Source organism: Podarcis bocagei (assembly GCF_964188305.1).
Source record: "Podarcis bocagei genome assembly, chromosome: 17".
In the NCBI taxonomy this organism is placed as follows: domain Eukaryota; kingdom Metazoa; phylum Chordata; class Lepidosauria; order Squamata; family Lacertidae; genus Podarcis; species Podarcis bocagei.
In genome coordinates, this window is record NC_138143.1 from 10,340,886 (window position 1) to 10,364,676 (window position 23,791).

General features: G+C 46.4%; 1 protein-coding gene across 6 annotated transcripts in view; it reads left to right on the forward strand.

Moving 5' to 3' along the window:
• ELAVL3 (ELAV like RNA binding protein 3) overlaps positions 1 to 21,137 on the forward strand; it is a 78,651-nt gene extending 57,514 nt beyond the window's left edge. For 2 of the 6 annotated variants that reach the window (XM_081176796.1, XM_081176797.1), the window contains exons 3-8: positions 207 to 310; positions 2,201 to 2,354; positions 4,982 to 5,207; positions 11,971 to 12,009; positions 15,127 to 15,455; positions 16,698 to 21,137. In XM_081176796.1, the coding sequence (XP_081032922.1) occupies positions 207 to 310; positions 2,201 to 2,354; positions 4,982 to 5,207; positions 11,971 to 12,009; positions 15,127 to 15,455; positions 16,698 to 16,735 (890 nt within the window). In that variant the 3' untranslated portion in view covers positions 16,736 to 21,137. Of the gene's footprint in view, positions 1 to 206; positions 311 to 2,200; positions 2,355 to 4,981; positions 5,208 to 11,970; positions 12,010 to 15,126 lie in introns of all 6 variants that reach the window. The other 4 variants (XM_081176798.1, XM_081176801.1, XM_081176799.1 and 1 more) reach the window with 4 other exon arrangements.
• The last annotated feature ends 2,654 nt before the right edge of the window (positions 21,138 to 23,791 follow it).

Consider the following 23,791-nt stretch of genomic DNA (forward strand, 5'->3'; position numbering starts at 1 on the left):
TTATATTCAGATGTTAAAATTGCATCAGACTTGAAGAGCTTTAAGCTTTTGTTTCAGATCTTTTGAAAATGCTACCTTCGCGTTAATTATTCCCTCCCCCTTTGGTTTGAAAGAAACCTCCCTTCTCCATTTCTGCGTCTCTTCCTTCCTTCCTTCCTTCCTTGGCAGCTCCTCCACTGTAACCTCTTTCCCTTCTTCCCCACCAGGGCAGAGCTTAGGCTACGGCTTTGTCAATTATGTTGACTCCAACGATGCTGATAAAGCAATCAACACGTTGAATGGGCTCAAACTACAGACAAAAACAATCAAGGTGAGGAGGGTTGGGGTGGGCAGGCAAGCTGCCCTCAAGGTGCCTTCATGAAAGGAAGGCCGGGATGCATATCTGAGTTCAGAAGGGGCACGAACCCTCTTTCCTTTCAGTTGTGTTTCACTGCCAGGGACTGTGCTGAGGAGGAATGGTGGGAGCCTCCCCCCCCCCCCCAAAGCTCCTGCTCAGGATCCTGAATCTTCCCAGCAGCCATGGGACAGTATAGATTTGGAACAATGGTTTGCAGAGGGGCATAGTTCAAAAGGCAGAAGTTGGGAAGAACTGGGTGATGAACAGCTAGGACAGCCTTTCTCAACCTGTGGGTCACCAGATGTTGTTGAACTACAACTCCCATCACCCCTAGCTAGCAAGGCCAGAGCTCAGGGATGATGGGAGTTGTAGTCCAACAACATCTGGGGACCCACAGGTTGAGAACCGCTGAGCTAGGAGAAGAAGAACTGGGAGAGAGAGAGAGTTAACAGACTTTCTTTCACTGGAAAGCACCCGTCTGCTCAGCCCAAGGTCAAGGAGAACAGATAAGGTGGCTGCTCAGAAAGCACAGTGGTTTTGAGATCAGGTTGCAAGGCGCAGAAGTGACTAGGGAGAAAGTGGGTGGAACCCTTAACTGAGAGCACTTTCATTCCAAGGAATTGATTCTTTGTTCTTTCGCTATGATCATTAAAAATTCTAACTGATAAGAGAAGAGACTCCTTTCACTTTGTTCTGTTTATCTACTGACCGGGGGGGGGGGGGGGAGCCGAGTCCCTGAAGCCTGACATTCACCCACTCAGGGCTTTCAGCACAGAATATGGGGTCATCCAGACATCCTTTTTGTTGTTGTTCCAGGCGTTTTCCCTGGGAGAACTCACATTTTACCACTGAATCGGGGCAAACGGCAAACAGGGTGTTTTTTTGCAGATTGACGTTTGCAGTAAGACATTGGTGTTCCCAGGGGACAAACAAACTGCTCGGACACAGAGCTTTAAAACCTGGACCTGTGCCTAGAAAAGTGACATGAAAGGATGTCTGGATGAGCCCTAAGCTATACATCTAATCAGGGTTTCCCATACTTGAGTCTCCAGCTGTTTTTGGACTATAACTCCCATTATCCCTAGCTATCAGCACCTGTGGTCAGGGATGATGGGAACTGTAGTTTGAAAACACCTGGAAACCCAAGTTTGGGGAAATCCTGATCTCAACGAATCTGTGCAAATGATGGAAGGAGGCCAGAGTCTATGAAGGGGTGTAAAGGCAGAGTCTGGGTGGCAATATTGTTAGTATTGTTAATTATTATTGTTAAAGGTAAAGGTACCCCTGACCGTTAGGTCCAGTAGCAGACGACTCTGGGGTTGCGGCGCTCATCTCGCTCTATAGGCCGAGGGAGCCGGCGTTTGTCCACAGACAGCTTCTGGGTCATGTGGCCAGCATGACTAAGCCGCTTCTGGCGAACCAGAGCAGCGCACGGAAACGCCGTTTACCTTCCCGCTGGAGTGGTACCTATTTATCTACTTGCACTTTGACGTGCTTTCGAACTGCTATGTTGGCAGGAGCAGGGACCGAACAACGGGAGCTCTCCCCCGTTGTGGGGATTCGAACCGCCGACCTTCTGATCGGCAAGCCCTAGGCTCTGTGGTTTAGACCACAGTGCCACCCGTGTCCCTCTTATTATTATTACCACACAGTTAATAGGCACTGTGAAAAGAGAGGTTCCTGTCTCAGGTTGCTTACAGTGGAAGAGGATGGGAGATGGATGCGAAGGTAGGCAGGGGAGGAATAAAGTAGGAATCCTTGGCTCCCCTGGAAGAAAGTGGGAGCTGCTGGGGTTGAAGTGGGAGGTGGAAACAGAAAGCTCTTTCTCGAGAGTGTTTGTAATTCTGCCATCTCTGCCACCAGGTGTCCTACGCCCGGCCTAGCTCAGCCTCCATCCGTGATGCCAATCTCTACGTGAGCGGCCTACCCAAGACGATGAGCCAGAAAGAGATGGAGCAGCTGTTCTCGCAGTATGGGCGCATCATCACCTCCCGCATCCTTGTCGATCAGGTCACAGGTATTAAGAAGCGCATAAGTACCCTGCCACCAGCGCCACTGGTGGAAAAAGATTGCCAAAGGGACTTGAGCAGAGTGAGGAGAGGATTTATCATAGTCCTGGGGGTCCTTCAAACGGAGCAGGAAGGGATGTGCCTGATGTGCCTATAATGCTATCATTGTAGGACATCATGGGCTTGCGCTCTGATTTGCATATCCTTTCTATCACACTTGGTACATGGGCTCAGGCCTTGTCCACACAGGCAAACAAAGGTTGATTCTCATGTTGAGGATCAGTGGAGTTTCACCCGGATTCTGCAAATACCCAGAAACACTCTTGTCTAAATAGTGGAACCTTGGTTCTCAAACTTAATCTATTCCAGGAGTCCGTTCGACTCCCGAAACCATTCAAAAACCAAGGTGTGGCTTCTGATTGGCTGCAGGAGCTTCCTGCACTCAAGCGGAAGCCGCAACGGACGTCCGATTTCCAAAAACTGGAACACTTAGTTCTGGGTTTTCGCTGTTTGGGAGCTGATTTGTTCGTCAACTAAGCCGTTCGAGAACCAAGGTTCCATTGTATTACCACTTTGCACTTCCCAGGGCTAGATTAATTGTAATCTAGGGCCTTTATTGAGCCTGGACACTCATTTTCCTTATTGCTCAGTGCCTCAAATTCTGTGATAATGTCACAGGTAACAAGAATGGTTAGTACTGAAGGGTTTTGTGCATGACATTTTTGCACACAACACTAAAAAATGTAAAGTGTGAGTGCAGTAATGAAAAAAAGGGGGGATTAAAAGCTCACGTGTTATACAGATGCACTCAGCGGAGAGCCAAAATTGGCTGCAGTTTCTCGTTGAGTGTATGCACAGCAACAAATCTAGGTGTCCTTATTTTGCAATGTGTGGAATGGGACACATGGCTGTCCAGTTAAACTCCACAGTTGCGCGTTCCTCTCAAAAAATCAATATGTGCCAGACTTAAAATGAGAAAAGAGTACACTATTACCCCTTCATAGAATTTGTCTCCATTATAGCAAGGTGGGAGGGCGGGGGGTGTACATGGAATTGGCCTTCCAAGCACAGATGCAAACCCAAGGACATGTGCAAGCAAGCAAGCAAACAAACAAACAAACAATAATAATTTATTATTTATACCCCCCCCATCAGTGGGTTTCCCCAGCTACTCTGGGCAGCTCCCAGCCCAATATTAAAAACACAATACAGCATTAAACATTAAAAACTTCCCTAAACAGGGCTGCCTTGTGTCGCCAGAAGGACCCCTAGCTTTTAGATGGCTTTAAAAGGGGGATGGGGAAAAGTCTACCAAAAACTGTTAGTCGTGACTCTCATACAAGTTGCTGTGGTGGAGAGCTGTTGCCTTCAAGCCTTCTTTGTGTACTTCCTGGAAGCACTTGGAGGCTAGTTTTGGAAGCAGGATACTGGGCTAGATAGATCTGCTTCATCAGCAGAGTCCTTCATAAGTTCTTACGAAGCAGCCATACACAGATGGAGCAGGTTTTAAAAAAGAGGACACCTATTAGGATCCTCCTCTGAAGTAACTACAGGCATAGGCTGCACAGACTGTCTTTTAGAGTGATTATGACATGCATACATATTTTTTTTAAAGTAGAAATATTGTCCACTCTCCTGGAGGGGAGAAATGTGATTCTGTGTGGGTTGTCACAACCCATCTCACCACTGGCAGGAAGTAAACTTTTATTTGGAGAATATACGCGGGTGGCGCTGTGGGAACATGTCAAGCAATAAGTAAAAAATCACGGCTTTCTACATATGTCAGGTGCTCCTGCTCCACTGAGTAGCTCCACTGATCCATACTACTTATGGGAAGGACTTCAAGCTGAGACTGTGTGGGTGCCAGGCCCCATATCACCTCTTAGAAGCACTTGCATTCTCCTCATCCATTTGTTTGGAAGGTTTCAAAAAATCCCTTTCCAGAACAGATTCTGTTCCTGTAATAAGAAAACACCAGATACAATACACCACATAATTTTGGACTGCCCTTTTCTCGACAACCTTTGCAGAGATCTCCTAGTGACTCCCACACAGCTCAAAATATTGACTTGCAAAGAGTCTGTAATCCAATATTTGTTGAGGGATGCTACTTCCGAAATTACCAAGATTATTTCAGGGTACTTAGCTGAGATATTTAAAGCTTAATCTAAAGTTGTCTGATTTACCCAATGGAGGTTATCCAGTCTTTTATATATTGTATGTGTTTCAAACATTCAGGGGCATTAAAAGGAAAACTGAACAAATGTTACTGAATGCACGGTGCTAGGGGGAAGTGTCTGTCTTCAGATGAGAGATACTGTCAAACCTCAGTTCCCAAACAGCTCTGTTTTGGAACATTTCGGCTCCCGAACACCCAAAACTCTGGTTTTCGAACGTTTTTCGGAAGCTGAATGTCCAACGCGGCTTCTGCTTGAGTGCAGGAAGCTCTTGCAACCAATTGGAAGCCGCGGCTCGGTTGTCGAACGTTTCAGAAGCCAAATGGGCTTCCGGAATGGATTACATTCGACAACCGAGGGTTGACTGTACCATACTGTAGCCCCGCATTATCAACTCAGCAGTTGCCCTCGCCAGCATTCATACGACACCCATGCCATTCTGACTCCTGCTCTTCCAGGTGTCTCTAGAGGAGTCGGTTTCATCCGCTTTGACAAGAGGATAGAAGCTGAGGAGGCCATCAAGGGGCTGAATGGGCAGAAGCCCCTGGGCGCCAGTGAACCCATCACAGTCAAGTTTGCCAACAACCCCAGCCAGAAGACAGGACAAGCTTTGCTCACGCATCTGTACCAGACCACAGCTCGACGGTACACGGGACCTTTGCACCACCAGACTCAGCGATTCAGGTGAGACACCTTCCCCTCTCCTCTGCTGGAGGGCTGAGAGTTCAGGTTGTTCTCCTCACCCGGTCCCTGGCAGCTGCCGCCCTATGCTTGGGGGAAACCTAGGACTCAGATACCCAGCCTCATCATTTGCCTGTATGTTAGATCTGAGTGTCCATGGGTGCGGCTAGTCTCTAAGTAAACACAAGGCGAAGATGTGCGGTTGAATCCTCTGCCTCCTTCCAGTGTCCCTTTAGCACAGTCTCACTGGCTGTTCCTTAAGAGATTGCCTTCTGTAAAGCTGACCCGTTGGGCTTGGGCCTTGTTCCGGTACTGCTGTGTGCACTTCCTTAATATACTGTGGATCAGTGCACCTTGGGGGGGCTCCTGGACTCCCTCCTGGACTCCCTCCTGAGCCCATGCCTCACATTGGGGTCTTAATAACGAGGCAGACAGGAACAGTACTATTCAGTGGCTACCTCATGCTGAGTTCTTCAAGGCAGGAAGGGACCATGTTATGAGCATCTTTCAGATTGTTGCTACGCTGAATTGGAAAAGATTACAGGGCACCTGGTCTACTAGATGGTTAGAAGCGGTCTGTGTGCTCCAGTGATGCTCACCTGAAAACTGCTAGGATTGGTGGTGGTGAGGCCAGGCACTTCCACTGTGAGTGGGCCTCTTTGTGCCTAGCTGTGTTTTCCCCTAATAGTTTTAGCAGCAGCTGACCCTGCCGCTCCACTTCAGAAATAGCCACATCTCAGTATTCAGTAAAGGGACGGTTGTCGATATAGCTTGAGGTTCTGCTGGATCTAGAGGGCAGCCACATTTCCATCAGGTGTAAACAGAGGAAGTGCCATCTTCCTAAGTACCAATGTGTGCCATTTACCAGTTGTATTGTGTTCCTCAGGGGGCAGGGTTGGGACAGATGAATGTCCAGATTCCTTCTGTGTGGGACAGATCCTGTAAGAAACAGGAAATTCTTTTTGTACGTTGTTTTGGAAATCGTGATCCATGAATTCTCATATACAGTGGTACCTCGGGTTAAGTACTTAATTCGTTCCGGAGGTCCGTTCTATACCTGAAACTGTTCTTAACCTGAAGCACCACTTTAGCTAATGGAGCCTCCCACTGCTGCCATGCCACCGGAGCACGATTTCTGTTCTCATCCTGAAGCAAAGCTCTTAACCCGAGGTAGTATTTCTGGGTTAGCAGAGTCTGTAAGCTGAAGCATATGTAACCCAAGGTACCACTGTACCCCATTTTCTTTTTTTCAATTTGTAGGTAAGATGGGGAGGGACAGATTATGAGGGCCACCTGAAGGTCTGCAGCAATCCCTAAGCAGCTCCTTGGCCCGTTTGGATTTGAAAAGTCTTAGGCAAACTGAAAGAAAGCCTCAAGGCTGTTAATCCCCCACTCCCCGTCATTTGGCGTTGAATGCCTGGTTGCATCTGAACTCCCGATCTGCATCAAATGTATGTTTTCTCCCACATTTTTCATGGATTCTTTTGTTATCTGCTGCTTCACACGTGATATTTTTCCCACATGGCATCGAAAAACACCCTGTGTACACCTGCTGGGTGTGAAGATGGCGCATATGTCTGCTTTCGATGTGACTTTCATGTGTGGCAGCGTGCATGGATTAACACAGATTTATCTTCATGCCCAAGCAGGATAAATAATCATGTGTGAGAGAACTGTTCACAAAGTGACGTTATTTGAGACTCATTATGTGGTACCTACTCATCACATATTTATTCAGCTTCATATTGTCCCCAAATCTCCAAAGTTGTTCATCTTCCTAACTCTCTAGGATGGCTGGTAGTCCCACCTAACAGCTGGAGAGCTGAGAGGGAAAAATGTCCAGAGTTAGAAACTGAGATATGAAAGCTAGGAGCTAAATGGCACCTTAAACCTAGGTTATGGGTGCAACAACAGAATGTCTAGGCGGGCTTTTTTATAATGAGAATACAAAGCTGAAAATGAATGAACTGCATATGTTCACTTTTCCCATGGTCTAGTCCTTCCCCTTCTCACCTTCCCCTAATATTCTTAAGAAGGTGTCTTCTCCAGTCTTCAGAGAGTAGCTGGAAGTGGGGAGGCAGAAAAAGGTCCTCCTTTCCTTCTACACCGTGTTTTTAATCTGAAATCTTAGGTGCAGCACTGTGCCGAGCTCAGAAACTACTCGCGCTAATGAAACCCCTGTCGCAAAACGCGTCTATAACAATGGGAGTTTCAAACACTGGAAATGCCCAGGCTTTGATAACACAGGGAAGTTCATAGCTGAGGTGGAACTTAACCTGGGTTTGAGCTCTTCATGTTGCCCCCACCAAGCAGTAGAAGTTGTGTTGTGCATGTTATGCTAAATAGCAAGATTAGAGCACTCGCTGCAGTGGCTGTGTTTTAAAGGAATTCAGCCTGCTGCATCCAACTGGCATGGGGGGGGGGGGAGAGCAGTGGCAAGGAAAAATGCACAGAGGCTTGTATTAGGCGGAAGTGCTCATCATGATGGATTTGGGCATAGGCTGTGCATATTTGACCAAGGATGTGGGTGGCGCTGTGGTCTAAACCACTGAGCCTCTTGGGCTTGCCAATCAGAAGGTCAGCAGTTCGAATCCCCGCGACGGTGGTGAACTCCCGTTTCTCGGTCCCAGCTCCTGCCAACCTAGCAGTTCGAAAGCACACCAGTGCAAGTAGATAAATAGGTACCGCTCCAGCGGGAAGGTAAACGGCGTTTCCGTGCGCTGCTCTGGTTCGCCAGAAGCGGCTTAGTCATGCTGGCCACATAACCCGGAAGCTGTACGCCGACTCCCTCGGCCAATAAAACGAGATGAGTGCCGCAACCCCAGAGTCGGTCACGACTGAACCTAATGGACAGGGGTCCCTTTACCTTTACCTTACATAGTTGTTGTACCGATTCCTCAAAGTACATATGTGAAGTGCACTGCTCTGGTGTCGGTGTTCCGTTGTGCCAGAAGCGGCTTAGTCAGGCTGGCCACATGACCTGGAAAAACTCTCTGCGGACAAACACCAGCTCCCTTGGCCTGTAAAGCGAGATGAATGCCGCAACCCCAGAATCGTCTGTGACTGGAATTAACTGTCAGGGGTCCTTTACTTTTTCTCTCTTTTTTTGACCCAGTAGGAAAAGTGGTTTGGATACTAGAAGCATATCGAGGCTTGTGGAGGAAGCTTGTGGTAGAGCGAGTGAGAAGCTGTGCCCTTTGGACTTGAAAACATTTTGAGTGTAGCAGGGAACAGAGATTTTTCTAGCCTTGCTTCCCCAGAGGACTGTTATGGGTGTTTCCTTTGTTTCTTGGAGAAGGAAATTGCTTCGATTGGAGGGTAGACTTCCTGAACTATTCTGTTGCCTAATCTCCTGTTGCTCTCTTACCATCTGAGCCGAAGACATTTCTGTTGCACTCATATGCCTCTCTGTCATTTTGTAGGGTTGCTTCGAAACCAAAAAGGCCATAGGTTTAGATATATCAATATTGTAACCGGAGCCTAAAAACACTGGATTCTAAAATCTATATATAGAGAGAGAGGTTAGTTGCCACTTTGGTGTTGGAGAACAGGAAACTGAGTATTTTGAACAGTATCTTGCACCATCCTACCTTCTGTTGCCTCTCCACATTCCATGTCCTTGAGGTGGGCAGAGTCCTTCATATTTATTTCCTCCACCCACCCACCTTGGCCATACTCTGTGTCCACTTCTAGCTGGCATGGGAGCCCAAAGGATTCTGGGCTGTGTCTGAGAAGAAGCAACTTGGAGTAGAGGGTACACCTGTGTATTGCACTGAATGTCCCTAGCTCCAACAACCCCCTCCCCCCCTTGCTGTTTTGCACAGGCATCAATGGCAGATTCTCTTCCTGGAGCAAATAGCACCTTTACAGTGGGGAGGGATTTATTTATTTTTGTCAGGATGGTGGAAGTGGGGCTGGGTTAACCATGCACATACAAACACACACATGCTATGCCATGCTACGGGTTATTTGTCAGTTTTACATACAGTGGTACCTCGGGTTAAGTACTTAATTTGTTCCGGAGGTCCGTTCTTAACCTGAAACTGTTCTTAACCTGAAGCACCACTTTAGCTAATGAGGCCTCCTGCTGCCACCACACTGCTGGAGCACGATTTCTGTTCTCATCCTGAAGCAAAGTTCTTAACCCGAGGTACTATTTCTGGGTTAGCGGAGTCTGTAACCTGAAGTGTATGTAACCTGAAGTGTATGTAACCTGAGATTCCACTGTATTTCCTATTTTGGCCCTAAAGTGTGGCAGGAGCTGGGAGAGCTCCTCAGGGTAAACGGTCTGTTCAAAGCTCAAGGGGATTCTTGTATCCCAAAGCCCTGTCCCGCTTTTGGTTGAAGTTGTGAAGAATTTAAAGGAGTGGTTTTTTGCTTCCAGGCATGTTCTATGGAGCCACTGAGTGCTCTGTAATTGTTCCGTTGGCCTTCTCCCATGGAGAGCAAAATGACCTTGGGTTGCTAGTAGGCTAGTTCAGATTTCTGTCCTGAAAGGTCTAATGTAAGCTGCCACACCCAGGTTTAGAATCTGGTGATTCCTTCTCTTTCTTAGAGATGTCTGTAGTGAATTTCCCTTTTAACCCCATCAGCTAATGCAGATACATTCCGACAATTCAGGTAGAGAGAAACCACCAAATGGAATTACAGCGGTACCTTGGTTCTCAAACTTAATCCGTTCCGGAGGTCCGTTCCAAAACCAAAGCGTTCCAAAACCAAGGCACGCTTTCCCATAGGAAATAATGCAAAATGGTTTGATCCGTTCCAGACTTTTAAAAACAACTCCTAAAAGAGCAATTTAACATGAATTTTACTATCTGAGACCATTGATCCATAAAATGAAAGCAATAAACAATGTACTGAGGTCACACTGTCAATCAATCAGTAGCTGAACTGGGTTCCACACAGTAACACACAAAAAAGAGCCGCAAAAACGCAAAATAAATAGCAAAAACAGACATAGCTCAGCATAACACTCAAAACGGAAACATGGAACCCAAAATGGAAGTGTGGCACTCAAAACTGAAGTTTTGGCACTCAGATTGGAAGCGTAACACTCAAAATGGAGCATTCTTGGCTTCCCAAAAAAGTTCGCAAACTGGAACACTTTGCAGTGTTTGGGTTCCAAGGTGTTTGCGAACCTAGGTACCACTGTACTGTGTAGAAGTGAGGAATACAGTGTTTCCAGAAGGCCATGTGTCTAAGCCCTTCCCAAAAAGTGGGATTATCAACCCAGCTACTTTCCCACATTCCAGGTCAACTTTTAGCTATAGTATCTAAAACATACTTTTATCAGAAAGAAAGCAATAACAATACACTAGGAGAATTAAAATAGCCTCTCTGCCTACTAGACGAGGAATTTTGTGCTGCTGGAAGGCTTTTCTGATATCTCGCTTCTTCCTTTGGTCCAAAAGCCAATATAGGTCCCAACAGGCAGGATAGATTTTGGTTTGGTTTGGTGAAGTAATGATGGAGTGAATTGTAGGTTTGGGTCACTTATGTTTGAACTCCCTGCTCATACATATCCAGTGGACCCATACACAGATGATGTTCATAGGCATGGCATCTGCATGGTGTACGGCATGCCATAACGTGACAGACATGCAAAAGTCATACATATGCATGGAACATGCGGACGTAGATATTTTCTGTGTCTTGGCTCATTAAACTTCCGTTCATGATAGAGCCACAACACAAATGCTAATAAACACATCCATGGATCTGGGAGGTGTTATGTTTCACCCATTAAATGCTCTCTCCCGCATGTGCAAACAGGCAAAAGGTCTAGTTTATTAGAAACGCACCTCATAAGTAAGGCCTGGATATCTGCACTAGGAAAAATACTCCCAAGTCCTATTACTAAGTTATAAAAATTGTGCTACCGAAATGTGTATACTGTATTCTATGCAATTGCACCATTTGGGGGAATTCTTAGCAAGATTTTGCCTTTCTGCACCACATTCTTTGAAGAGATGAGATTCTGGAAATCCAGATATGTGCAGTTGATGGGATGAGGGACCATTTTAAAGGACAATAGAAGCAGGAAGGCCAATAGGGAAAAGTACTAATGCTGGTAGCTTTGCCCATTGGAAGCTCAGGCAACCTGCAGGTTTTCAGATCTTTGCTAGCAACTATTAAGACTAAACTCTTGCCTTTAAAAAATAAAGAGTAAGGCAAGCTGCCTAGATTCCATGGCATGATGGTAATCATGCAGATTCTTAAGCAAATGAATTGAAGAAAATTCAGAGTTGCTGCATGAAATCTGGACACAGCTCTGCAGAGGAAAGTAAGTCCTAACAAGAGGGGGTGGCAAGTTGTAACTGTAAATATGTTTGCCATGTTCTGTTCTATCTAGGTGTTCTCTCTCTCTCTCTCTTTTAAAAAATGATTGATTATTACCATAATCATCATCATCATTTTTGAAATGCAGACACCATTGCCCTTAATTAATTAGTGCCTGTCCATTACCCATGCATCTCAGTATGTGAAAAACAGATTATAAACAAACAAAATAGATGGAGATCCTTTCCCATTGCTGTTCAGCACATATATATATATACATAGATATATATATATTTCCAAACCTAAGACATTTAAATTCCTCCAGGGCCTCCAAGTGCAAAGAGCAACCTGTGCTTAGTCTCAGGAAGCAAGCGCTGCCTTTGCTGCGGCACTAATAGCCAAGCCAGATGGCACCACACGACCCTCTTGTTACGAGATCGTCTACTAACAATGGCCTCTCCTCGTCTTCCTCTTCCTCCCACAGGCTCGACAATTTGCTAAACATGGCATACGGCGTCAAGAGGTAAATAGCCTTCAAAAGCCTACGCTCCTCGCCACTCCCCCCTCCCTCCCCACCTTGGCCCACAGCACAAGGCTGGATTTTAAAAAGGTGATTGTCAACACAGCCCCAGAGGCGAGAGGCCCCCCCCACCCCAACCTCGGCCTTAACAGTGCAGCCGCACTCATCCTTTTAGAAAGTAAATGTGGGTGTCATGATTAGACATAACATTGGTAGTCTCCTAAGGTATCTGACTGTTTTTCTTAACCTTAAAGGGGGGAAAAAACGTAGACAGCTTTATTTGTGGTTGCTTGGTTCAATGCCCACCCCTCCCCAATACTAATTTTTTAATTTGTAATCATTTCCCCTCTTTTTTCTTATTCCCCCCACCTCCCTCAGCGAGCATGGGAATTTAAAAGTACTATAAAAGTTAAAACAATAGAATCCCTCCATCTTCTGCCTTAGGCCTGTGGAATTTGGGTTTGTGTGTCTTGGGGGACACACTACAGACCTTTCATGCCTCTCTTTTCGTTCTGTTTTGGGTTTGGTTCGAGAGAAGGGTTTGCTGTTTTGCTCAGATGACTGGCTGTTCCTTATATAATTTTTTTTTTTTTTTTGGTCTTGTGTTTATCTGTTGTCACTGTGTTGGGTGCTTCTTGGTTTCATTTAGTTGTGTTGCTTGAAGGACAGAAATTAGACGGTTGCTCCAAAGGTGAATTGGGAAGGCGGACAAACTTTATACCAAAGACAGATACAGCTGAGAGCTAGAAGGCTGTCAAACATGTTACAACAATTACTGTTTATATTTCACGTCCCAATCTTCCTTCGAAAGCTCAGAGCAGCTTAAATGGAGCTCTCTGTAGTTCCACATGCAGGCATTGAGCAAGCTCATTCCTCCTTAGGTCCAAAATTCCTAAGCCCCAAATTGAGCCTTTGTCATTTTAAGTGGTTGCTATGCCAGCATCCTTCATGAGTGGTCCAGTCTGCCCTGGAGATTCCTGGCAATGCCCAGCTGTTTCCTCAGATTCAGCAAGAAGAAGCTTGACTCTTCTGCAGAACTGCCTTCCTTCACGCCTCCTGTTCCCAACAAGATTAGAGGGGAGGGTTGTTGTTCACAGAGAATTTTCTGTGCAATAGCACAATCGCATGCATGTGTTTATTCTGACGTAAATCCCACTGAAGTCAATGGGGCTTCCTTCCAAGTAAATGAGCATAGAATGATTGCCGCTGAAGTCAAGTAAATTAGCAGACACTTACACGACTGCTCTACTGCAGCAGGCTGGAGGTTGAAGATATTCTCTGCACAGAACCACTCCGATACATTCACTTCAACCTGTATTAGGAAAGCTTAGTTGCAGCAGGCAGGTAGTATTGGTGAGCCATTCAGCCACGAATAACAGTGTGTTCTGGATCAATAACAAAAATTACACATCCATATACAGAGTTGTGGTGTGAAACAACCCAGAGGGACGCGGGTGGCGCTGTGGTCTAAACCACGGAGCCTCTTGGGCTTGCCGATCAGAAGGTTGGCGGTTCAAATCTCTGCAACGGGGTGAGCTCCCATTGCTCTGTCCCAGCTCTTGCCAACCTAGCAGTTCGAAAGCACGCCAGTGCAAGTAGATAAATAGGCACTGCTGCAGCGGGAAGGTAAACTGTGTTTCCGTGCGCTCTGGTTTCCATCACGATGTCCCGTTGCAGCAGAAGCGATTTAGTCCTGCTGGCCACATGACCTGGAAAGCTGTTTGTGGACAAACGTCGGCTCCCTCAGCCTGAAAGCGAGATGAGCACTGCAACCCCATAGTTGCCTTTGACTGGACTTAACTGTCCAGGGCTCCTTTAACTTTTACCTGAATCAACCCACAGATCCAGGTTATCCAAACATTTCAATTTTCTTTCTTTCTTCTCCTCCAAAACTGGGGTGGACGAGGAAAGGGAAGGAAATAACTGGAGCACAGGTGGTCACCAGCAACATGTCAGAAAACAATAGCTGGCTGGGCGATGGGAAGAGAGAGAGACATAGGGAAGTTTGTACTATACCTGTTCCTCACAGCAAGCTCTGCCCCACATCCTGGGCAGGATGCTCCTAATGAGTCCCATCGCTGGAATCCCTTGTACAATGGGCTTTCCCCCTCCTCTCCCCCTTCCCTGTGCCAGAATTGGCTTTGGGGGGCTTGGGAGAACCCCCATAACAGAGCTCAGGGGCGGAGAGGGGGGATCATTTCGTCTGGCAAGCTGAAATGCTTGAGCTGACGGAACAATTGGAAGAGCACGACATTGAATTCCTCCCTGTTTCATTAGAATCATTTCTAAGATGTTATTTGCTACCATGAAGTTTATAACTTGGTGTGGGGGGGTTTTAAGTTTGTTTTTCTTTAAATGGAAAATGAGATTCTCATTGTGCCAGATTCTGCATGGGATTCCAATTTCAGGACTTGCATGATGAACTCATTCATGCACAGGAAAAGTCACCGTCTCCTTCGTTAGGAGCCCTTCCATTTTACCCTTGAGGTTACTTCGTTATTAGAGCCAAGAAACCTTAAGGACAAACAGGGAGACTTGTGGCACACTTGCAGGCTGAACCAAACTGGGGGAACATCTAGCACAGGCAGAAATACCCTTGAAGGAGTGTGAATTACAATGTCACCTCACCAAAATCTGTGGGGGAAATTACAAAGGTAGGCTTGTACAGAGGTACCTTGGTTGTTGAATGCCGTGATACTCGGACGTTTTGGCTCCTGAACGCCGCAAACCCAGAAGTGAGTGTTCCAATTTGCGAAGGTTTTTCGGAAGCCGAACGTCCGACGTTGCTTCCGCAGCTTCCAATTGAGTGCAAGAAGCTCCTGCAGCCAATCGGAAGCCATGCTTTGGTTTTTGAACTGTTCCGGGAGTCAAATGGACCCTGGGAACGGATTAAGTTCGACAAGCAAGGTACGACTGCACATCAAATTCAACCTGAAGGATCCAGGTCTTTTGGTAGGAACTGCCTGTGCCCTTTCCCTCCTGCCCCTTGGAGCCAAGGCTTGTAGGAGTGAACTGCCGGTGCCTCGCCCTTTCCCCTGAGAAGTAGGTAGCGCTGTTCCTAACCTGTCCATATTGCAGTGAGCTCATGCTGGTAGAATGCCAGCCTTACACCCAAAGTAGTCCTCTCTCCTTGATCTCCAGGTTCTCTCCCATCACGATCGACAGCATGACCAGCCTGGCGGGAGTCAACCTGACAGGGGCCTCCAGTGCTGGCTGGTGCATCTTTGTGTACAACCTCTCCCCAGAGGCCGATGAGAGTGTCCTGTGGCAGCTCTTTGGGCCTTTTGGAGCAGTCACCAACGTCAAAGTGATCCGCGACTTCACCACCAACAAGTGCAAGGGCTTTGGCTTTGTCACCATGACCAACTACGACGAAGCAGCCATGGCCATCGCCAGCCTCAATGGCTACCGACTGGGCGACCGAATTCTCCAGGTTTCCTTCAAGACCAGTAAGCAACACAAGGCATGAGCGAGCGAGCGGGGCGAGAGAGATGGCGGGAGGGGTGGGGTGGGGTGAGCGGCAAGGATGCTGGAAAACAGCCCTCTTCCCCGACTCGCCATGAGAACGGAAATGTTCATTGACTCAAATGTTGCAGAATATTTAAAACAAAACAAAAAACCGCCAGACACCGTGATCTTCTCTGGGAAGCAGGAGGCTTCTCCCGCTGCCCCTCCCCTGTGCCCGACAGCCCAGCAGGGAGCACGGATGTGGCAACATGTCAGCCACCTTTTGAATACCGGTCCCTGCTCTTGGCAATGTGCAGGGGAGACATCCACTCAGAATAGAACACCTCTCTGTTTCTGTGACCCTACTGCGCCCCCCCCCCAACCCGGTCCCTTGTCCTAGGCTTTTCTAACATACTTTACCCAAGTCAGAAGCTTTCCCCAATCTTCCATCCTTCCTTCCCTCTTTGAATTCTGACCCCTTACATTGTTCCTTTTGATGGGCAGGTTTCCTGGCCCCGGGGGGACGAAAACCACTCTCTCCTGTAAGGTGTGATATAGAAATACTCCCGACCTCCCCCCCACCCCAATATTGCGGATCAGCAAATCCAAGAATTGTCACGACTGCTTTTCTGAGCTAGCCTGGGGGGCGGGGAGGAGTTACAACAATCCAGCTCACCACTTTTGTCCTTCTTGGATGCAAAAAAAAAAATAAAATACGCAAAAGTACAAATGTGGTGGGTGGACAATGCTCTCATCTCATCCCTTGGTCTAAAATGTTAGCGATATTGTTTGTTAATCCTACCACCTTGCCTGGCCCTTAATTAGAATGATGTTGTATTTGGGGAAAAAACCCAACCCCATATGTCCTAAACGGGGGTCCTTCCTGCCTTTCCCCAGAGAAGCCTCATTCCCTGGGGGGAAAGCAAAGGCCCCATATATATTTTTTCTGCTCTGTTTTGTATGTTTGCATATCAGGTTTGATAATTTGCTTACGTCCTGGAATAATTTGGGATTAAAGTAAGAGCGTAGGTCATGGAGATAAGCAAGCGAGAGAGGCCAGGGACCTGGCACAGTGTCCAAGATTCCTAGTCGATTAATCAGGTTGTGTGGACTAGATGGGTCAAGTTTCTTTTCGGGTCAGAAATATGGACTTGAATCAGGTGGTGGTACAATTTAAACCTGCTGTTTTGCCTCTCCCAAAATCAAGCCTTTCATTCTTTCCTTCTTTCTTTATAAATTTTTAGGCGAAGAATTTGTTAAGACCAAGCATGGGGCCATCTGACAGAGAGAGAGAGAAGGGAGCCAACCCCCTACCCCCAAACTGTGTTAGTTGACTATCCTGATAAGCTAGAAAGTTGTTTTTGATTAAAGGGGGAGGTACAGGAGTGGGAATGGGCTGGTGGGTGAGTTTTCCCTTTCTCTTTTTCAATGTTAGATCAATCTAATGACTGAATGAAAAGGGGGAAATGATACATTAAAAAGGCTGAAATGGGAAACAAAACGAAAACGACAGCAAACGTTTAGAAAGATTTTAAAAAAATCTATTTTTATAAAAAAGGAAAAGAGACCTTGTTGGAAATTTTTACTGGGATTCTTGAACTTCACACACACACACACACACACACACACACACACATTCAAAGGGACAAATAGAAAGCAAGTCACTAAGTGCTACTGCTCTACACACACACCAGTCATTCATTCCCAATGGCCTTTCCAGACAAGTGATGGGGATGTCTGTATTGTATCAAATTTCACAGATACAGGTAGCTTGGAGACACACAAGAGTCTCCATATAATGAACTGGGATTTTGGCATCAGCTTTGATATGGGATTGATTGAGTTGGGGGATAGCCATAGTTCTGAGCTGGGGCGGTTCCTTCCTGGAAGCTGAGCCTTCCCTTCCCTTTGCTAATTCCACCCAGGTTTGCAAAACGACTTGGCGGTACAGCAGTTGGGGTTGAGCCTGGCTTTGTTGCAGGGAGGGTTTAAACGCCAGCGAAAGCAACTGAGCCCACCAGCACAACTGTGGCGGCTCACAGTGACTGAAGGCATTTTTAAAAGCGTGAGAATTAGAAAGGAAACCGAGTTCAGTTAGTGCCGTATAGAGAGGTGCTGGGACCAGGAGAGAAAAGACATGGCTTTTTCCAAAGGGTGGTGTCCCAACAGATGCCAGCTGTTGCCAGTTGCATAGCAGCAGTTTCACAAGCACCCCAAACAGCAGTGAGTAAGGCCCACGTGCTTTCTCCACACCAGAAGCATGCTGGGAAGGTAGCTGCTTTTCTTGACCTATTATCTTTTTCCTGCCACAGCCTCTCCCTTGCCCCCATCCCCAGTTGCCTGGAAAGTCTTTGAGAGTCTTGTGCAGGAGCAGCACTTAGTGCCTCAGATCCCAAGGGTTTTGGATTGTTCTGTCCCTCCCTTAGCTGGGCAGAAGCAGCAGCAAATTGCTTTCAGGATTCTTTTCCCCCCACTAGCCTTCTCTATTTTATTTTATTGCTTTTCTTGTCTTTGTGTGTCTTGTTAGGGGCTGGGGACAGGGCAGAAGGGGCTGCAGTCACCTTACGGATTTTTGCAACATCCCCACCGGACTTCTCTCTTACCTACCCAGCCCCTGACAAAGGGACAAAAAGCATAGGAAACAGTTTATTTCTTTAAAAAACAACAATGGTTTAGGCTGTGTGCTTAACACCAGCATTAGTTTTACACATGTCCATTTTCAGAGTTGTTTGCCCACTAAGATTTCTTTTGGCTTTTTCATCGGAAAAGCCATTGAGTGAAATTTTAAAAAAAGAAGCACCCCAAAACAGTTAGTGCTGCTAGAGTATGGAAGCTGATTTGTGCAGATAGGTTTGGTTCTGCAGGAAAACCCTGCTGATGCTGGGTGGGGGAAGAGGGGCTCTATTCACCCACCTCTCAATGCATGCCTGATATCTACCCTTAGCAAAGAGACAACATGGTCCTCAATGGGGGAATGGTAGCAAGCAACTACTCTAGCTGTTGCAGAGGACGCAAAACCTGAACTGTCTCAGATGTCACTGCCCACTGCTGGCACGCCAAGGCTGTTATGCATGATGCTGCAAAACATCTTGGAAAGAAGAGGGAGAGTTAGATCTGCAGAGCTCCGTGTACGACGCAATGGACATCAATTACGGAAAAGTAGATTAACATTCAGTTTCCCAAAGGCAAGGCAGCTTGATCCAATTTGGGAGGCTCCTGGGCAGTCCATTCAGTGTAGTGCTATAATGATGGGCTAAGTGCAGGGGCAATCAGGAGAAGGATCATGAAGGAAAAGCAGGGACCCTCTTATTTTGAGGGGCGTCTCTTGTTTGACACTGACTTCTGGTAGTATCCCACATCCATATACTGTAACTAGAGTCCACAGCTCCAACAGTCTTAAAAATTAAAGGGTTCTCTTTATGTTAATTATGGATCCAGCCGTTTCATGTAAGAGACCAAGGATAAGTTGGGTAGGCGGGGAGTAGGGAAAACTGGTCCAAAGAAGGTCATGCAGCTGGAGGCTGGGGAATCTGCAAATGCTCCCCCCTAGGAGCCTGGCATTGTACTTCAGAAGATGCAACAGAAGTGGAGACAGGCTGACTTGGGGCCTGGGGGGGGGGTGAGATTGTCAGTCTTGGCATTTTCTGAGGAAGGACTAGAAAGGGAGCAGCGAGCACTTGCTAGGGAGGCACCAATTCTTCTCCTTCCCCTACCATTTGAGTGGACGTGAGGCAGAACATCTGCCACTTGCCCTTTCCAGGCAGCTTAATGCAACCAAATAGGTCAGCTCTTTGACCCCCTTTGCTGTTGAATGGAGATCTCGGGGCTGTTTTGGCAATGTCTTTGCTCTGCTTTGTCCATGTGGCTCCCTAGAACAGCTGAGCGCAAGTCACACTTGGCCAGGGGAACTGCACAGCCCGGCTTGTGCGGTGGATGAGTCCAACATGATTCCTGGTAGTTGCTATCCACGGGGGGGGGGGGGAAGGGTGATGCCACAAGGGATGGCTGTGCCACGCCTTCCTTTTCAATAAGGGGCACAGTTTTCTGTTCCTCCTCCGCCTTCCTAGGTGGAGGCATTGGCAAGACCCAACAGTCCAAGTGTCCATCTGAGCATTTGATAACTCCGTGTTCATTCTTTCTCTCGGCTCACTCAAGTCAGTTCTGTTTCCCACTCGCCCTCACTCCGAATTAGCCACATGCCCTGGCAGCTCTGAAACGGCACCACCTTTTCGCCCTCAGCCATTCTGCTAGATTTAGTGCCTGCTCTGCTGTGGCTGGTCCATCCCCGAGAGAGAATACGTCCCCACAAAGCCAATCACCTCTGTAAAGCAACACTGCACTTTGCCACAGTGGACTCCAGCAGCCGAGGATGTCTTCTGACTTTCCAGCAGAAGGTCTCTGGTGCGCTGGGCTGTAGGAGAAAGGATCGGAGCTCTTTCCACCACGCTGCAAGGCAGTTGTGGAGCAATCTGACCCGTAGGAAGGCCTTGCAATTCCCATGCTTTAAGATTTCTCTCAGGGGGCTTCTCTTTTCCTCTTGGCAGCAATAAACCTTCCAGTCTTTTGAGATGCACACTCCTGCTTGGGTTCTTGGTCCGAGGCAGCATGGGCCAGTGGTCACGGCATGGGCCAGTATGATTGCTCATCTCACAGGAGGGTGAGCGCCTCAGCCCACCTTTCTGGATCCTTGCCAAAGACATGCTTCTTGTCTGCTGGACATCTAGCTTTCAGTATGACATCCCCGCTCCGATTCTAAGCTGATGGCATGTTTCCCCTCCACCTGATGTCTTGTGGTATCTGATCCATCATGGGGGAGAGATTGGGGAGAACCCTTTGTCCGTGTTTGGAAGGAAAAGGTACTTAACCAGGTTCCCCAGCAGAGATTTGGATGCCAGTTTGGTGAAACACAACAGCAAGTTTCAGCTAAGTTGCCCTTTGAGGCTAAGCATTGAGACACCTCCTCAAAACCTCCTTCGGTCAAGGCACCCCATAATGTTCTTGGGTTGTCTGCAAAAATTGCAGGCGGCAAGAGCTTTTTTGACGTAGCCAGAGAGGTGCGTATGTGAGTGAGCACCTCTGCACATGCTTAAGGAAAATGACACATGTGCTCTCTGGCTCAAAAGGGAAGCCAGGGTGAAACTAGGATTCACCCCACTGGAGCGTAGAGCTTTCAAGCAGCTTCTGCTTACAGCTTTGCCATCTTAAGCTGTGACCGAGTTACTATCATGGCACCTAATGGCATCCTAGCATAAGCATCACCCCTGCCTGTTAACCATGATAGTGGGACGGTGGAACAATGCTTAAGGCTATTCCCTGATCAAACCCTGCAGGGTCTGCGTACCCAGCCACCTATCCCACCTGGCCCTCCTGGATTCAGTCTCTGTCCGATTAAATGTCCTAAACATGTCGGCAAGTTTAAGGGCGAAATAACCCCATCCACCGCCATCTTCAACCAAATAGACCTTGTGTGTCCGAGGCCATGTTTATTTCGCGGAAAGCTAAAACTACACCGTATGTAACACAACCCTTGAAGGGAAGGAACTTGCTGCTCCAATATCTCACACCTTTGTCACGTAGGCCTCGATTCGAAGGCTTGGGGGAAGCTTCCCTGACAGTTCTTAATACCAAATCTCTTCCCATTGACCGTTGCCCATTGTAATTCCCCCCCTCCGCGTTGTTGTTTTTTAACAACGGGATTAACACGCCTGAGGGTGTCATCTCTGTTACTGTATGTAAGTTTCCTGTGATATAGGAGGTGCTATCATGGAGTGGGTAGGGGGCAGAGATGAGGTTCTTGGCACAGGTGAGAGTGTTCCACCTTTGGACCAAGACATCTCCTGCTCCATGGTCCTCCACAAGGAGCCTTCATCCCTTTCGAGTGTGTATGTTTGTTGAATGGGGACAGGCCAAAACATTCACTTGGGACACTTCCTCCACAGCACTGCCCAGCTTATTTTTTATTTATTTGGTATAATAGCAAGAAATTGTGGGGAGTGATGGTGGAGAGAAATCTACTCAAGTTTTTCACTCATCCGGCAGCCACAAATGCCAAATACCTTTGGAGTTTTAGCCATTTCCGTGGAGGCATTGCCCAGTTTCTCAAATTAAAGCCAAAAGAGCCCAGGAGGACTTTTAAAAAACGTCTGAATCTTGCTCTGTAGGGCTGCTGCTTAAAAATAAAAAATAATTTATTTGTTTTATTTCATTTCATTTTATGGTTGTCTCCCTTCAGAATGGAGCCTTCAGGTGGGATTAATCTGTTTGTAAGGGTTGTACTACACTGACATCCATGTCCATGTTGCTTCTTTTTTTTTTAATTCCCCCTCCACATACTTCAAAGGGAACGAGAAGGGAAGTTTCTCTTTAAAAAAACAACTTAACTTTTAAAAGGGGACGCAACTGCTACCGCCTTTTCCCGAGGCATCTCTTTGGATCTGTGTTCACAAATCACATCCTGAAAATGCACATCGGCTATTTTCCGTTCTTCTTTTTAAAAATTTATTTATTTATTTATTTTGGTTTGCTGAAAACAACGAAGTCATCGTTGGCACTTGTGGAGCAAGGGACTTTTATTTTCTTTTGCTCTCAAGCAAAAAAAAAAATGGAAACAAAATGAACAACATTTAAAAGACGAACTTAATGATAATTAAAACATTTTAGCATTAGTTCGAGTTTTAATTGTTTAATGATTTAGAAATTAGTTTAGGATTTCTTGATTTTTTGACAATAAATGTGTTCACTTGTGTTTTGTAAGAGTCTGTGGCAGCTTCTGTTTGCGATAAAATGAGAAAAAAAAGAACAAAAAAACTGGCACCATTAACTCTTGTATCTTTTTGCGAATTTTAGCTTCTTGTAGTTTTTAACTTATTGTTAACTTAAATATTTATTACTGCCTTGTAAAAGTACATTTGTGTATATTTATGTTCTCATCAGAGTTGCAAGTTAAAAGGGAAATATTTTTTAATTTGCTGAGAAGTGATTATTCCTAATTTATTTATTAAATAGCAAACAAAAATTGAAACAACAACAACAACAATAATAATAATATAAGCTTAAACGACAGGCTCTCCAACAGGGCAAAGTGCACAGAGGTAATTTTTTCTTTTTTTAAAAAAACAACAACCTACAAATGTGGCATTTAGAACAAAAAAAACTTTATAGGCAAGTTTGTTTGTGGGGTTCGATGTTACATCATCTACTTTTGTCTTGTTGGGAAAAATACATTTGAGTCTTCATCCTAATAGAAAGTAAAGGGGAGGGCGGGAGGGGAAAAACATGTAGCTTGTCATTTTCTCTATTTATTCTTGTGTTTTGTACCCTCTGCCCTTTACATGCTGCCACTCAGCATCCCTCCCACATGTTAAAAAAAGTTATTTCAGTGACAGTTTGCTTCTTTTATTTTAAATATTTGAGCAGGCACCACAGGCGGCTGAGACGGGCTGGCACAAAGGAAGTTTTTGACCCACTCTGGCTCTGATTCACTGAGATCCTTAAGCACAAGGGGAGATCTCTAGTCACGACCAATAACCTGCTGGATGGCTGGGAAGCGGGAATCTCCCAACTCAGGAAAAATTTCAAATACGATTCACCAAACCCCTGGCAACACTGCAGAAAGGGAAGGAGAGGCTACTTGCTTGGGTTAAGTAATGGTATAGCGAGTGACTTTGGGAGACACCAGTAAAGGAAACCGAAATCAGGCAAAGTATACAAAATCTAAAAGGTATGTATGAGAAAGCTTAGATCCGAGTAACACATTTGAAAATAAATTCTCTGAAATTTAAATAATCAGGATGGCATTAGCTTTTGCCAAGTTGGCGCTTTCCAGATGTTTTAGACTGGGACTGCTGGGGGTATAGATCTATGTGCTGACGGAACAAATGTAAAAAAATTGAGCTCATGCTACTCTTTTGAGGCATTTTCTTTTCAAAAAGCCCACTGAACTAAAAAAAACTTGCATTCTTGGCTACTGATTGAAGCTACTTCAAATCCAAGAGGGGTCAGGGTGGCCTTTTCTTCAACACAGCAACTTGGGTCTCTAGCTGTTGTTGGACTACAATTCCCATCATCCCTGACCACCACTGGTCCTGCTAGCTAGGGATGATGGGAGTTGTAGTCCAACAACAGCTAGAGACCCAAGTTTGGGAAACCCCGGATTAGATGAAGGCTAGACGCCCCCCCCCCAATAATTTACACTGTCAGGTGTCCTGTTAGTTACTTTGCTTTGTGCCCTGCCATGTGGCCTCCTTAGAAAACCACTGCAGTAGCTGAAGAACTCCTGGGTGGGAGGGTCTGTTGCTGGGCTGTTCTCTTCTATCACTGGGATTAGCCTTTAATAATC